The sequence below is a fragment of the Bacillus rossius genome, chromosome 1, assembly GCF_032445375.1.
Source record: "Bacillus rossius redtenbacheri isolate Brsri chromosome 1, Brsri_v3, whole genome shotgun sequence".
NCBI lineage: Eukaryota > Metazoa > Arthropoda > Insecta > Phasmatodea > Bacillidae > Bacillus > Bacillus rossius.
In genome coordinates this window covers 105,600,331-105,617,682 of record NC_086330.1, presented here as the reverse complement: position 1 = coordinate 105,617,682, position 17,352 = coordinate 105,600,331, and the positions used below count along the sequence as shown (strand labels likewise).

At 42.4% G+C, this 17,352-nt stretch overlaps 1 protein-coding gene across 4 annotated transcripts in view; it reads left to right on the top strand.

Moving 5' to 3' along the window:
* The window catches only part of LOC134541467 (uncharacterized), a 182,180-nt gene that overhangs the window by 90,074 nt on the left and 74,754 nt on the right, over positions 1-17,352 (top strand). For all 4 annotated transcript variants that reach the window (XM_063384958.1, XM_063384950.1, XM_063384970.1 and 1 more), the window contains 6 exons: positions 5,512-5,667; positions 11,143-11,253; positions 11,358-11,549; positions 14,315-14,413; positions 15,530-15,732; positions 16,736-16,856. In XM_063384958.1, coding sequence (XP_063241028.1) covers positions 5,512-5,667; positions 11,143-11,253; positions 11,358-11,549; positions 14,315-14,413; positions 15,530-15,732; positions 16,736-16,856 — 882 coding nt within the window. The remainder of the gene's footprint in view (positions 1-5,511; positions 5,668-11,142; positions 11,254-11,357; positions 11,550-14,314; positions 14,414-15,529; positions 15,733-16,735; positions 16,857-17,352) is intronic.

The window sequence follows — 17,352 nt, the reverse complement described above, 5'->3', positions numbered from 1 at the left end:
AGGTCTAGTGACGTAAACACCTGGGCATCGCCCATGCTGGTGAGCGCTTCTGTAAGATTTATGAGTGGGGGTGGTGCCGGGATGGTTAGGTCATTAATTGGCTTAAAATTGATGCAGAAACGCAGGGAGCCGTCTTTCTTACTGGCCATGACTATGCGACAGTTGTATGGTGACGTGCTGGGCTCTATTACCCCATCCCCCAGCATTTCTGTGATTTGTTCCTGGATGGCAGTGAGCTCGCGGGGACCGAAACCCCCTGGCTTGGCGAATGGAGGAACATGGGGTACCATGGGTATACAATGTTCTGTAATATTCGTGCGGCGCAGCCCGTCAGCTGACGCGAACACCTGTGGTTGCTGCCTGAGGGCTCTGTCTAGAAGGGCACAATAGTCTGGTGGTACGCCGTGGCGTAGGTCTATCAGCTGGGTAGGATCCGTCCAGGTAGGTGGGCGGCGATGTGACAACCCATACACGGTCCAGCGCCCCTGGGTCCCGACATGCATTCTACCTGCCCCGACTTCTATGTTACCATCCTCCTGGACTAGCCAGGGTAACAGGGTAACCCTAGGATGAGATCATCCCTGAGGTCCTGCACTACGAGTGCGCACGTCCTGGTCACATAGTCCCTTATGCCGACACTCACCTCCACACGCCCAGTCGTGACCGTGCTAGATCCCTTTGTTGCGAGCTGAATGGTGTCTGCCTCAGGTGTCACTTCAGCATCAGGGACAAGGTGGGCTGCAACGTAGGTGTGAGTCGCCGCGGTGTCCACCAACGCCTCCACCGGCCTCCCATCCAGCGAGACAGGGATGCGGATGAGGTTTCCAGCATTCGGTCCCATCCGCCCCAGGCGCGGTGGTGCTTGGCTGGGGTCCCCAGCTGTGGGTCGGGTCACCGGCGACACCTGGTGAATGGTGTCGCTCGCTGGCGACGTGGGGCTGTCCGTCATCGGGTGCAGTGGGCCGCCTCCACTGGTGAGTGGTAGGTGAGACGGTAGGTGAGACCGTGCGTCTCTCGACCCCCCAGCTGTGGGTCGGGTCACCGGCGACGCCTGGTGAATGGTGTCGCTCGCTGGCGACGTGGGGCTGTCCGTCATCGGGTGCGGTGGGCCGCCTCCACTGGCGAGTGGTAGGTGAGACGGTAGGTGAGACGATGCGTCTCTCGACCCCCCAGCTGTGGGTCGGGTCACCGGCGACGCCTGGTGAATGGTGTCGCTCGCTGGCGACGTGGGGCTGTCCTTCATCGGGTGCGGTGGGCCGCCTCCACTGGCGAGTGGTAGGGGAGACGGTAGGTGAGACGGTGCGTCTCTCGACCCCCCAATTGTGGGTCGAGTCACCGGCGACGCCTGGTGAATGGTGTCGCTCGCTGGCGACGTGGGGCTGTCCTTCATCGGGTGCGGTGGGCCGCCTCCACTGGCGAGTGGTAGGGGAGACGGTAGGTGAGACGGTAGGTGAGACGGTGCGTCTCTCGACCCCCCAATTGTGTGTCGAGTCACCGGCGACGCCTGGTGAAAGGTGTCGCTCGCTGGCGACGTGGGGCTGTCCGTCATCGGGTGCGGTGGGCCGCCTCCACTGGCGAGTGGTAGGTGAGACGGTAGGTGAGACGGTGCGTCTCTCGACCCCCCAGCAGTGGGTCGGGTCACCGGCGACGCCTGGTGAATGGTGTCGCTCGCTGGCGACGTGGGGCTGTCCGTCATCGGGTGCAGTGGGCCGCCTCCACTGGCGAGTGGTAGGGGAGACGGTAGGTGAGACGGTAGGTGAGACGGTGCGTCTCTCGACCCCCCAATTGTGTGTCGAGTCACCGGCGACGCCTGGTGAATGGTGTCGCTCGCTGGCGACGTGGGGCTGTCCGTCATCGGGTGCGGTGGGCCGCCTCCACTGGCGAGTGGTAGGTGAGACGGTGCGTCTCTCGACCCCCCAGCAGTGGGTCGGGTCACCGGCGACGCCTGGTGAATGGTGTCGCTCGCTGGCGACGTGGGGCTGTCCGTCATCGGGTGCAGTGGGCCGCCTCCACTGGCGAGTGGTAGGTGAGACGGTAGGTGAGACGGTAGGTGAGACGGTGCGTCTCTCGACCCCCCAGCTGTGGGTCGGGTCACCGGCGACGCCTGGTGAAAGGTGTCGCTCGCTGGCGACGTGGGGCTGTCCGTCATCGGGTGCGGTGGGCCGCCTCCACTGGCGAGTGGTAGGTGAGACGGTATGTGAGACGGTGCGTCTCTCGACCCCCCAGCTGTGGGTCGGGTCACCGGCGACGCCTGGTGAATGGTGTCGCTCGCTGGCGACGTGGGGCTGTCCGTCATCGGGTGCGGTGGGCCGCCTCCACTGGCGAGTGGTAGGTAAGGCGGTAGGTGAGACGGTGCGTCTCTCGACCCCCCAGCTGTGGGTCGGGTCACCGGCGACGCCTGGTGAATGGTGTCGCTCGCTGGCGAGGTGGGGCTGTCCGTCATCGGGTGCGGTGGGCCGCCTCCACTGGCGAGTGGTAGGTGAGGCGGTGTGTCGGCGGAGGCAGGGCGTGAGGTCCGGGGACGGCGGCCAACTGCGTCGTCGCCCCCTAGTTGCAGTTTCCCGACGGCGCGGGTCCTCCCCTTGACGCCATCCACCGCACCTCTCTGGTCGGGCACACTCTATGCCAGTGGTGTTCGGGCGTCGGGCAGTATTGGCAGCGTGGCGGATGATCGTCACGTTCACTGGTAGGGCCGCCACGTTGGCTGCCTGCCCGTGCTTGTCGCGCCGCCTGGCCGCCCTGATTCGGACGCGATGCCCCTCCCCCCTCCTGTAGCAAGTTGGGCTGGGGTTGGGATTCCCTTGGTGGGGGGGGGTTGCACATATCGCACCACGGCCAGGGTGTCCTCCAGGCGTCTTGTCGGCCTCGCCTGTGGGACTTGGGGCGTCGTGACGCTTCGGTCGTCTCGTGCTGCCTTGAGGTCCTGTTCTACTTCCCTTGCGAGGGCGAGGAAAGCGTCTAGTCCCTTCTCCACTGCAGTACGCACGAAAGGCCGTACCTCGGGCGTCAAGAGCTCGACAATGTTCGGTAGCACATCCTGTATCCTACCGCGGGGTGTGAGACGTCGGTAGAGCCGCAGCTTCCCGTGCACAAATGCTTCTACTCCTTCCCCGCTAGACTGGGCTCGGCAGAACAACTCGTTCATGCAACAGGCCCGTGCGCGCGAGTCATCAAAGCGTGCCTCCAGGCGTCGTGCAAAATCAGTCCACGCGGTGTCGTAATCGCCTGTCTGAGACCACCAGGTTCGGGCGTCGCCGCGCAACTTGCTGCTGGCGCGTTCTGTCCACTCCTCTGGTGCGATGTGATGGCGTGCTAATTTTTCCTTGCATACCCGCAAGAACATGGCTGGGTCCTCGTGGGCGTGACCCGTGAACTCCGGCAGTATGATCGGCCCACTCGCGGCGCGGGGGTCAGCTGTGCGTGGTACGCTTGCATCATTGTGCTCTCGCAGGTGACGCAGAGGAACAACCAATCACGAAAATGCACGAACTCGCGTACTTCAGCGCACGCGCGGTGTTTTGTGACCCCGCACTGTAGGCACCGGGCCGTCTCGCCTGGCTGCGCGCGGCAGCGCGCGGCTGCGCACAGCGTGATTGTTGTACCCCTTGCGGCGCTTCCCGGCTGCTCCTCTTTGACGCGGACGCGGCCGCACGCGCACTGACACTGAGCACTCTCGTTATTTACGAGTGACTCCGGAAAGGGTCTAAAACAGCCCTCACACAATCCCTCCATGTCGATGGCTATGTCCGGATCTCTCTGCATCCTCGTGGAACGTGGCTGGCCGCCCCAGGAGACGGGATGTGTCCGTGGACGCGGTCCGCGGTCGAGTGTGCCGATTCGGCTGCCTTCGGTTCCACTCGGTTAGGCTCGGGTGCCGAACGGCCGGAGTTGGCTTCTTTGGTGCACGTGCGCGCTCGGCGGCCCGGAGAGGGGAAAGTGGTGGCCAGTGCTCCTTTCTAGCGCGTGCGTTGCTGGGGTGGGGGTGGGGTGACCTCGTTTACCCTTGGGTCCCGTTAAGGGCGCTGGTCAGACGCGCCCTTTGTCCTGGCTCGCCTTTCGACTACTTTTCCGTAGTTTTGACGGGAATTTTGACGGGTTTTCTTTGCCTAAATTGTTTGCAATTTTGATGAGCCACCTAGATGGGCGCCATTTGTCGTCCTGCCCATGTTGATGCGTGGTTGGGTGGTGTCTGAGGGCGCCAACTAACCTTTAACAGGGGTGGTTGCTGTGGGCTAGTTCACAGCACGAGACTCCGTCTCTCGGTGGTCGTGACGTCGCCACGTGGCAGGCAGGAGTGGTTGGACCACACACACGACTAACGTTGTCGGCACGCACACGACTGTCCGGTCCGCACATGAACACCGATCGCCGAACTCCGCGAGTCGCACACGACTGCTCGCGCCGAGGGGTGAAGGCCAACTCGCGCGTCCTGGCAGGTCCCGTTAGGGCTCGAGTCGATCTCCGCTCTCCATGACAATCGACCTCCACCCGTTCGAGACACTACCAGCGACCACACACGCCGACCGGTGAGGCACCGAGGTGGCATAACGACCTGTGCGAGCCACGGGAGCACCTGGGACGACGTCACATTCATGGTTCCACCAAAATCCTATCATACATTGCATTAATAAAAAAAACTATACGGTTTCATTAGTTTGATATGTTTTTTATTATGTAACTTATTCTATTATAATCTTATAGAGATACTCCATTACATAGAAAACATCAATATTGTAAAATTAACAAAATTAAAAACTAAAAAAAAACACTTCATATAAATTTTAGTTTACAAGTTGTCTTTAGTTTCCATAACATAAACACAAATACAGAACAAAAAGTGTTGTAATTTTTTCTATGTTAGTGTTGAATCATTTTAAGACATGGTTAAGTCTTAACTATCTAATTAATGACAGCTCTGATTTTTAAAAAAAAACCTGCTAATATAGTCATACTCTGCAAACTGTGATATAATTATGTTTCTTTTATATATGTTTTTTTTTTTTTTTTTTTTTTTTTAGAGCATTTCCTCAACCCCTGTAAAAATTCAGTTTTTTGTGGTTTCTGTTTCTTGTAAAAACACTTGTTTGTGCCTCAAGAATAAAGACTAGTTTGTTTGGTAGAGTTTTCCCGTGTGATATTATGCGTAGAGGTTTAAGAGATTGGATTCCAGTCATGCCGGATTGTTGGGAACTTGCCACATGAGCGATCGTAGTCACTGAGGACCTTATGAAGACTAGTATTAAATTTTATTCAGGAAATGTGTAGCCCCGACATCCAGTTAATTCTTGTGTGGCTGCTATTTCACACCAGTTCTGGTAATGCAGACCTTGCTCATACTAGAACTTTAGCATGAACTGCATGCAAGAAATTTAAGTTACCTGACTGGTAATGATTACTAAATAAGTATAGTCTGGTTATATATGTTTGTTTATTCATCGGAAAAAAAAGTTTGTGTTTTGATATTTTATGGTAAACGTGTGCAAATTGTGGTTATTTATTTTTGTCACTTAGGTGGCAACAAAATTCATGTCGCATGTAAGACTGAAGAAAGACCTTCAGCTAGTACGAACAAGAAAAGAAGCTGGAATGAACAAGTAACGGCAAACAGTCCCTCTAGAGCCAAGAGATCAGTGCAGAGCAGGCTTGAGGTATCAGCTAAGGACAACGGTGAGTCAGTCAGTTCAGGGCATTAAATTTACCATTAGCCTGGACGCACACAAAATCAGACCTGGCACGACACTACGTATTGCCTCGCGACAGCCCAACACCATATTTTTTTGTTATATTATTTTTCTCACATTTTTAAAAAATCAAATTGTTGTCATGTCATTCAAAAATGGATTATATTATAACGGTTCGTTGTATACAAAATAAACAGATGTTCCACGCCGATTGTAATTTTGTTGTTTTATTTTTTCACAATAGAATGCACCGATGATTCCAAACACTTCAAAAAGAGGTTGCTCACTCATTCCACATACATGTGCCCGTCGAAAAATGCTCGTAGTTCGCGTGATGAGAATTAACGGAAAAAATAGCGTCCTTCAGTAATGTTTTACTGCAAGTACACGAAATGAGTGCGGCCTTAAACATGACCGCACCCAGCGAAAACGAATTTCGCCACGAGCCAAAACGCCTACGAAGGTGGCCGTAATTTCTAATTATGTCCGAACGAAATATAACAAATAATTAGGTTAATTTAATAATAGGCCTGGCTCCGACCACCAACGTGAAATTATCTCTTCAAAATACTTCTACATCATCTGCGAGAAGCCACCGAACGCGACCTACTGGTGCAACATTCGACGGACGACTACTGACTGAACTCATGACACGTCTTCTCCACGCAGGGAGTAGACGTCACATGACCTCACCGACCAATCACACGCATGCTTCATTCACGCTTACAGATACAAGCCAATCACAGAACAAGTTACAATACATGAAAAAACCTTGTACCTACAGAACTCTGGGCTTCCCCTGATCTGTCTCTTTTCAATTTCACATCGAAATCGGGGACTCCCATTCTCGTTCTATCTCCCACACCGTGAGACAGTAGTTATCACTCAGTTCCCACGCAGTAGGGGAATTACCGTCTTTATCTCGGTTGGCGGGGAAGCACTGTTTCTTTCTCACTTACACTTACAGGCCTCTCATGCCTCTCTCTTTCTACACATCACCCCAGCGCAGACACAGTCCCATGATCTATAATTATATTGCAACACGTTAATTAAAATTAAGAACAATAATCATAATACGAATTACTTTACAAACTTAAAATCATTTAGAAATAACCTGAAAAAGTAGTCCTAAACAGGTAAAATTCTAGTACAGAGACTTCTTTGTGAATAATTACGTAAAAAATAGTAATGATTAAAAATGTCTAATAAAATACAAAATACCTTCTTAAAACACATAGCACGTGAAAATAACATATATTAGTATCCATAACTTCTGATTATACTGTTTCATAACATATATACCACTCTAAAACCATTGACTTATTTATATTTACCTATACAAAAAAGAAGTTTAAAAGAAAATATTTAGCTGAGAGGGCAGGGGTCTGCAATGTTACAATATAAAATAGGCCTTTCCTGCACTAAACATACTAATCTATCTGCATCCAGCTCCAACGTGAGAGAAAAATCAACTAAAATATTTTAAAAGTATTTTTAATGTGTTTATGCAAATGAAAGGAACACTGAAAAACAGTTTTTAACTAATTAACTATAAATACACTATGGCATTCCTTTGTTGACTAATTTTCCATATTCACACATGCTCAGAACACTTGCATTCATTAGTCAGTCTGCTTGTGATGAAGTTGGAGCAGTCATTGATGATGTTGCCTCGTGTCTGATCACGACAGTTTTGTGGCATGCGCAATTCAATGTCCATGGATGGCCCAGTTCCATAGGATGGTGAACACCAGTCCTGTCTAGTGTCACAGATTTCCTGTAAATATTTCTGATTAAGACTTCCAGTTAAGGAACAACGGAATCTGATTTATTTACTACAAAAACTGAGAAACTTAAAGACCTGTCTATTAACGTCGCGTGCATAAACTTTCCTGAATATAAATAACGTTTGTGTAACTCATGTAACTAAAAGGTTAACTTATTTTTAAAGTACGTAACATAAATTATAATCCAGAAACTTTTTTTTTAATATGAAGTTGTATTGCAAACTAGAGTTTTGCCGATATTTAGTTGAATCAGCGTTTCTGCTGATGCACGATACACGTGTTAATTTTTAGCTGATATTATTGAAAAATGAAAGTGCCCGTCATTACCTAATAATCCACCAGTACTCGTACCACTTTTTGTACTGCTACATACTTTGAACATAATTTCTTAGCTATGTGTGCCAGCCATACATATTAAACTTAAACTTCCTATTTTTTAATAAATTTTTCTAATTTAATACATTGTAAATAAATGTATCACCAGCACGGTAAAGTTAGATATGATCATTAACTTGCTTTATTTAGCGCATGACTACCACTACAAACAACGGAAAATACCAACTGACTGAACTGCAAAGAAATGTTCGTAATATTCTAACGGAAAAAATTTTTCATTAACTTACATAAAGTTTGTAAAATTGAATAAAAAAATAATAGCCAAATAATATAGGACTTCATATAACGTAAATTACTTTCACTGTTTCCTTTGCAAAGCGACCACATGAAATGCATTTCCGTATAAATGTTTGGTGCTGTAAATTTTTGCCGCTGCACTCTTTGAGATGGTATTGGAATTCCCATTCTTGAATTGTAAACATGTACTAAGTCTCACAATTTTGCACATTTTAAATTTATTTTTTAAATTTAATTTTTTGTGAATCAATATATTTCATAGTTACCTATTATTAATTCTTATTTTATATAATTACGTACCGTATTGGTCTGAATATAGGCCGACCTTTTTTGCCAGTTTTGTCAACCTTGAAATCTAGTCAGCCTATAATGGGGCATTAGCCAAAATATTATAATTAAACACATACATTTCAAGGAGAATCACTTAGGGCATAAAGATGTTATCAGATATACAATTCATTGACCTAAAATTACGCCGTACTTAGGTGGAATTAGTAATTTTTCCAACTTAAAAATTTAGTAAACGCACTTAACCCCAATAACGTATCATATTTTAAGTAAGTACACAGATGTGGTCACTTGTAACACATAGCTTTTAAAAGCTCGGTCTGGTTATTTTTGAACTGTATTTATCAGGCTGCGGTAATTTTATTTGCTTGTAAAATGTGGTACCTATTTACAGTAAACAATAAGTAAAAACAGCAATTTTGCCGTAAGGTTATTTACTGTAGTATGCTTTATTTACTCTTCTACCACAGAAAAAACAAAATGGCACCGGTGTTGGCAACTTGTAGTTGCGACACAAATAAACAAATACCGGTACATACCAACAGTAACCAGAACAATAAAACCTATTTGCAATATTGGCTGTTATATGGTTGATTCATACACGTTTTACATGAAACTATTTTGGGTTTTTTACGTCAAAATTAAACGTACCGGTAAATGTTTTTACGTCACAAATTCTATGAACTTAGAAAATGTAGCCCTTGCCGTATAAAATGTTGGCACCAGTACGAAAGAATGAAAGAAACGGAAAGAAAACTATGAAAGAAACACTATGAAAGAAACGGAAACACAGCTTATAAATACATATTTATATATTTTCGTAAGAATAACACATTTTGTCAGTTCAATAAATACAAACTTAGTTGAACTGTTACTGTGGTAATATGCTGCTAAAAATCATTTTAGTTAGTTAAAATTTATTTTCCCCTGATTTTGAGTGTGCTGTAGAAGGGGTCGGCCTATTTTCGGACCAATAAGGTATTAAATAATTGACATTTTCCAGCCTCCTATTGTAAATTCATGTTTCAATAAGCAATTAACGGGTCATCAACAAAAAAAAAGAAATCAAGCTAAAAATACAAGTTAAAAAATAGTGTTTATGTTTTGTTTATAAACTAAAATACACGTACATTTGCATTGCATGCATTTCTTAGAATGAGTTCTTTTGGGTATCATTTCAGAATCTGTGAATCGGCAACAGTTCTATTGGCATATCAACAAATTTTTGTATATAGGTACGGCTCTATTGCAAACTTGTGTAATTTTAAAATTAGATATTGGATGGATTAGCTCGTTACTGTATAGGAGTGAGTTTATTATTTTGTTGAGTAGTATTCGGTGTAAACTATATTGCATTTGTTTTGTACATGTTTTTTTGTGTGTGTGAAGGTGATTAATGGTGGGTGTGCCTGGAAGTTGGCAATACTGGACATGGAGAGATACTTAAATTACTAAATAATCCCCTAGCCTTTGGGGCAAGTGTATAAACCTGAGGGGCCAATTCACATTTCATTTGGCTTGCTTTTTCATAGTTTCTATCAACCATTGGTTTTATGGTTTTACAAATTTAGCTTAGAAGTAAATTTATGTGCTCTTGTTGCTGTCATGTTTCCATTTCTGTCTCTGTGTGTCTGTATACCTGAAAAAATACTACATACTACACATTATTACTATATACTTCATACTACATACATATGTACATACATTAGGTAATGGTGTTATGTAATACAGTGTTTTATTGCATAATCGTCGCACATTTTATACTAATATCAAGTTTGAAAAGTTGGGTTCGACGTTTATACGAGAGAATAAAAATTTTGTTAGGTAAAGTTATTCATAAACATAAAACCCATTCATGGAAAGTACATTTATTTAAAAGTGGAGTATACATGCGCACGCCGAAGAATTTAAATTAATAAGTCATGCAACAAAAACCTTTCTTCTACTTCAAATATAAAAACAAAATGTGAATGCAAGCGTGAACTAACGCATAACTATCGTCGTATTACACACTTACCACGAAAGAGTGCGGGCCATCAACCATCAAATGTAGTTTACTCGGCACTCGACAGAGATATCGATATTCGACTACGTGTGCGCGCTTATTCATAACCAAAGCAACCATAAGCAATATAACCAAAATGAATGATGCCAATTAGCAATGGGTACATTTTTATAAGCGGTACACCGCGGCGACGCAGACGAACAGATAAAGGTTATAATGTTTAAAAACGTCTTTAAAAGAAAATTTACACATCAGACAACTTCGTATTTCCGTTAATTAAATAAGTAAAAGAGTTTATTTCCGAATAAATATTAGATTTCTACTTTACATACATTGTTTTATATGGAAAAGATACCTATACAAAGCGCTCGGAATCTAATAGCGGGACCAAAAATGTCATGCGACGTTTACGTGAGACCTTTTTTTAATCCAAATTTTGATGTCCTAAAATATAGGTGCAACGACTATGTGATAAAGGAGAGTAGGTAGGGTATCTGCTGAATGTAAACTTTATAATTATCTCTTATTCTCAAATTATAACTTAATTATCATGTACTTTTATGTATTTACTCAAAATATGCATGGATATTACCCAATTTAATCTTTCCTATTTGCTCTCGGTAGACAATACTGTACCTGCCCCACATCTTGTTATCATTTTATATTGTAAGTAAAATGTTTTCTGTTAAGCTATACAGTTTTGGTAAGTTTTCCCTTGTATGCAGTATTTTTGATTTAAATGTTTCAGATGTAGCATCAAGGGCAAATGTGCTGTGTTCTAAAACTGAAGATTATGAAAATAAGGCGGTCAACACTAGCAATGCTAATTCAAGAGATGCAGCTATAGTTAAATTCAGAGGTAAATCATCTTGAGATAAATTTCAACACATGTTTATTTTAAATTTTTTTATCTAAATAATGTGTATTAATGTGACTTTGTTAACTTTTTTTTTTTTTTTTTAGAAAGACTAGCAGCACTGCCTGATGACAAATATTTTGATAGTTACAAATTTGTTTCAAGTACAGTTGTCTGCAAAAATACTGAATCATCAAAGTCACCCCATGAATTGTCCTCGGGTGATGCAGTTACCAATGATTGGCAATCTGCAGTGGGATGCTGCACAGGTTACGATGCACTAGTCTCTGATTCCAGAAGTGAGTGTTTGTATTCATAAATTACCTGTATCCTGTTTTGTGTGCTTAAATATGGCGATGCAAGAGTTGTGTGTTATGAATATTGATCTTTTTATTTACCAATGAAGCTTGCAAATGATGATCAGTGTTTCACAATGTATGCATTGAAGATGTTTAATGCAGCTATACCAGCTAATTGTGCAGAATTATAATTTTAGAGATTTGTACATAATTATGTTGGCCTCAAATATTGCAATCAAACTAGATAGCACAAACACAAAATGACTGATCATACTAAGTATAGTTATTGCATGAATAGTTCTTAGTCATGTTGTATGCAGTTTTCAATTGAATTTTCAAACTGTTTTGTTTTGCGACATTACAATTAGTATAATTTATTATTACAATTAGTATAATTTATTATTTTTGGCATTTTTTTTACTTTTGTTGCTATTTCTTTCATTTTTAATGAGATACAGTAAACTCCCGGTGTATCGCGCCCCGATTGATCGCGGAATCGGGTATATCGCGGGTCAAACCATGTCCCCCAGTCAGAAATGAATAATGGAATAAATGGTTGATAGCAGATTAGGATAATTTTGCGTTGTAACTAACAAACTAAGCATCGGGCAGAAAAAAGCCTAGGCGTAGAAAATGTCCGCAGTGAAATTCTAAACAAGATATCTCCGTACATTATTCCTCTATCTTGTAGGGTTTTCAAATTATGGTCCAATCCAGCCCAGTGATATTTTCTGAAAGACTAGTTTTTAACGTCGCTTTATCTCACAAATGAAGCAGGGGACCTGATAAAGCCCACCGTCCAGCGACATTATCCAGCGTGACTCGGCTGGGGATTGATGTTGGATAGGCTTGGTTGTCGGCAAGCGCTGGGTAGGGAGAGGCAAGCCGAGAATATGGAGAGAGGTAGAGATTAGAGCGGGCAGAAACACGAGGGGAAGTGGGGGAGGGAATGTGTTCACGCAGCACACAGGCAGAGCATGAGTCACTTGACTGAGCAGCGTCCCTGCGTACAAGGCAAAATCAGGTAGTCCGGTGTTTAAAATTCCACTCCAGAATCTTAATTGGTACTTTACTGGACATCTGTATATAAATGTTTTGTTACAACTTAAACCTACAGACGTAATATTATTGGGTAATTCATTGTATTATACACGTTCATCTTTTTACTTTGGTATAATGTTATAACATTAAATGGTAAAGTAAATCAGCTAGCGTATTTTTAATCTTTGCCCAGGAATTCCCAGTGGTCCAATACTTACGTGAACCATACTGTACCACTTTTGCCGTGAGGTAGTAAACAATTCCCGGAAATGTTTATGTGTAGCGGTCTCCCGACCTTTAACCAGAGGCTGGGGAATATAACACTTGCCGATCCGAGCCACACACACTCAGCAACTCGACACAGTGTTTGGTGAAAAAAGTGACGGCATAGTTTAACACGGTTTTTAATACGGCGTCACTGATTGCGCTAAAATTAAATTGGCGCAATTTTTGTTTCCGACAAGTGACCATTTATAATTTACTGTAAGCATAGATAATAAAGTTTAACCACTTGACACGATAGACGATTCTTTATTTTATATTGTACGAATGCTAGAATAGTTTTTTCCTGTATCTGCGGCCTACTTCTGCAAAAGACAAGCATCTGTAAGTAAATATAGAATTTTTATTTTGTCAATCAAACTCGGTACTTGCGATTCATATTCGGTTTGAAGTATCACTACGGCCTTTCTTTTTAGAAGACTTTGACCACAGAATCGTGTGTAACCGCACACACTGCACTTACTTTGTTACGGACACTGACGAAGCAGATACTGTGGCTGACACCACGAGACTGGCAGCAGCTTGTGTGCCGCACGTGTGTATGGCGGCGTGTGGCGCGCTCGTAGGCCGTGCGACAAACTGTGCGCGGCACGCGGAAAAATAAAAACAATTCAACATTTAATATTTATCTTTAAAATTTATTATTTTTATTTTTTCACCCGCGTTTAGTGAAAACTGCCGATGCAAAGTCCGCACAACGGCGGGCCGTCTATACTGTGCGTGCTTGCCGACCTATTAGAACACAGGCGGTGTTTTATGCCTTTTGACCTTGGTCACATCGAAACATCGCGGTTATGCAACAACGCGGGTAAAAGTTATGTCCCCCGACAACCGCGTTAAATAGGGAGTGTACTGTATAACTAAATAAACTCTGAAGGCTCTGTGTATAAGCTGCAAAGAGGGTAATATGCCCACGAATAGTCAAGGGTTTACTGTAATGGAAACCTGTTCATAGTAAGTCACAGTTTTCTACCCAGGAATTTGCAAGTGAATTAATATTTACAAAATGAAAAATTTTGGTATCTTAGTGCTTTAATAAAAATTGTAATTAATTGCAGTTTGTAAATCCAGTTGAACTTGTTCACTTTTGGGTTAAAAACTTTCCTTTAGCAGTTTGCAAGAAATGATTAATGTAACTGTACACTCTTTGTAGTTTGTCCATTATTGTTACTAAAAATATCTCTTAGTTATATTAATAATTTTCCTAAATGCAATAAAGAAAATGGTAGAAGAAACTCCTTGTCAAGCTTCAATTGGGTGTCTATTTATATTTTGTTTGTTCTTGCAGAAAATGATGTAGAAAAGTTATTTGTTCCAGTGTTAGGTGGATAATAAAACTACTTAAAAAAAAAGAATAATTTTTACTGTGAGGAAGAAAGTGTTAGTTGATGAGTGATAGGTGCAGGTGGAAGTCTGTGCTACCCCAGTCGTGTGTGTTTCAGTACCTGATGCTGCTGCGTGTGCAGAAGAAACTATGGAAGTGGATCTTCCGGTGAGCCCCAGATCACTGACGGGCGATCCCATAACACCTTTGCCTCGCGGTGAGTGAAGTGCATTGCATTGCTTATTTCATTTCATTGTACTGCGCTAAGGTTTAAGCCTCAGCTGCCATCTTGGATTTGATGCAGAAGGTGGACTGGATGTGGAAATAAATGTTAAAAAGTATGTTGTGTGCACAATAGAAGTCAACTCTGTGATCTTGTTCTGAAATGCTCATTGACGCGGTAACAGGTCACAGTTGTGCCCAGCTAAGATGATGACTGTTCCTTGCACAAACATAAATACTTGCAAATTTCACCTTAATGTTGCCGGTAGTTTGGTATAAAATTCTGTTAATGATTATAAAGTTATTTGAAAACTGTTCATGGTGGCACATAAATGAAGGAGTTTTATTTTAACTGTGAAACTTATTCTTATTCCAAAAATTGATGTATAGTAACTTTACCAAAAAAGTTCCATAACAAGACACACTACCTATTTCGTCGGTCTCTCCTCGGAATCCTGTACCTTTCCAAAATATTATCCGTAGTGATCGTTGACATCTAGGTATGAAACAATCTGGGAAGTATGTCCCAGTGGATCAACAGACCACCTGGGCCTACACCACATGTTTAGTGCCTAATTTCTAATTAAAAAGCCTGAAAATTTATATTTAAAAAAAATACGTTAAAACTTATGCGCAGCACGGCCCCAGAATAGAGACATGAAATTGTCTGCCTCGTGTATTTACTTCATTTTTTAATTGTGAGCTGCTGCCAATGCGACTTTATGGTACGACTAGTGAGTGATAATTAGTCTAACGAAGTTGCCTTCCCTTACCGAGGTGAAACCAAAGGGAACCAACCCTGTGGGTCAACAGGCCAATCACAACACAGAACCAGGTATATGATCATATAGGGAAAACTCACTGCTAAAATTTTATTCCATGGAAGTTTGGGTAGTCACTTCACACAATAGCATGGATCGTTCTGATTGGCTGGTGAAATAGGCACCCAGTGAAAATTCTACTGCATTTCTGCACAGTCTTGTGCCTACACTCTGGGTTTTTCGCAACAACACACTAACTTGAGGTGTGAAAAATAACTTACTGGCCCCCCAGGGTTGCACCCTTAGTGCAAGCGGGACTGCTTGTGAATTATTCACATAATTTGTTTCAGATGATGCGTCAGTCATTAGCTTTGCCAGTAAATTGCCTAACACTGGTTCCAAGAATAGTAATAATCTGATAAAGTGGCTAGATCAGTGCGAACCGTCTTCACCAGAACGTACCCTTGATTTTTTCCTGCCCGTGAGTCCAACGGATGAAGACTTTACGGAAGAAGCCATGGATTGGGATAATATAGAAGAAGATCTTAGCCAGGTCAGGATTGTGGAGATGTGTTTAATCAGTGTAGTTCTATGTTCTTGCTATAATATAACAGTTGTTTGGATTACTTTATATAAAACCAACTTATTTTTAGGGTAATGCTTGTGCCAGGGGCATACGTACATATGTTGGATCACCACTGGCTTATGCTGTGTTTTGTAGTTAGGTGTATATGTCAGTCTGTAGTGATATTTAGAGACATGATTTTATGGTGGATTGTGTAAAACTGAAGTAATGCCAGCATTTGTGCTAATACACCATGTGCTTCAAAGCACCATAACAACCCAGAAAAATGTTGTTCAGTTAGTGAAATAAAACATAAATTTAAAAAATTGCATACTTAAATCACTAAAATTTGATAAAGTTTTTCATTTTAGCTTGAAGTTCCAAACAAAATATTTTACCAAAAAAATCATACAAATCAATAATTGTTTTTCCTAGGTGATAATGCAGCTCTTTGTACCTCATTTTTATCATGTATTTTCTGTTTCATATGTTATATACGTGAAATGCAAATTTTTTATATTTTTTTAAAGGGAAAATGTGGCATGTACCACTGTCAAAATAACTACATTTTTTTTAAAAATATTTTGTAACATTTTATCATTTTATGTTGAATATTGTACCTTCTTCATTAAATGAGCAGCATTTATAAATAAAAACCAGTAACACCAAAATTTTCCTTTTTAAAAACATTATTCAACTATTAAAAAAAACAACATATAATGTCTTGTCTGTATATCCTTTGCAGGAAATTTTGTCTTATTCAATTTTTCAGTTTTCTAGAATCTTGAATTTGAATTGAGAGGAAATATAAATATCTACAATTCTAAAAATAATTTATTTAGTGGTTTTTAGTGTTTTTAATTTGGGTTGATTAGAAATTTAGTTAGAAATTCACTTTATTTACAAAGAAATTATCATTGGACTTCTGGCAGAACAAATAGAAATTTTGTTTACCACTGTGCGTTTGTACCCGTTCTAATTTTTTGTACAGGTTGTGTCTGTCTTGCCAACCAGCTGTGCTAAAGCTGAGGAATGGTTCATTGTGGTTGACACAAACATTCTTCTGCACAATCTTGAGATTGTCGAAGAGTTAAGGGACACCCCGTTTCCGAGTAAGTTGTAGTATTGGCTTCTTCTATTTTAAGTATGTAACGTTGCAAGAACCCTGCCCTCCTAGCTAAATAATTTTCTTTTAAACTCCTTTTTTGTATATGTAGGTATTAATAAGTCAATGTTTTTTGAGTGGTGTATATGTTATGAAACACTATGATCAGTCATTATGAATATTAATATATTTTATTTTCACTTGCTGTGTGCTTTAAGAATGTACCTTGTATTTTAAGAGACGTTTTCAATCATTACTATTTTTTATGTAATTATTCACAAAGAAGTCGCTGTACTAGATTTTTGCCGATTTTGACCTACTTTTTCAGGTTTTTTCTAAATGAGTTTAATTTGGTAAAGTAATTCAGGGTGTCTACAGGTCCCGAAAGTCACGAAAGTCACGAAAAAGTCACGAAATTGAGGGATTGGTCACGAAAGTCACAAAAAAGTCCAGAAATTAATGTAAAAAGTGTAAAAAGTCACGAAATTTTAATAAAACAGTTT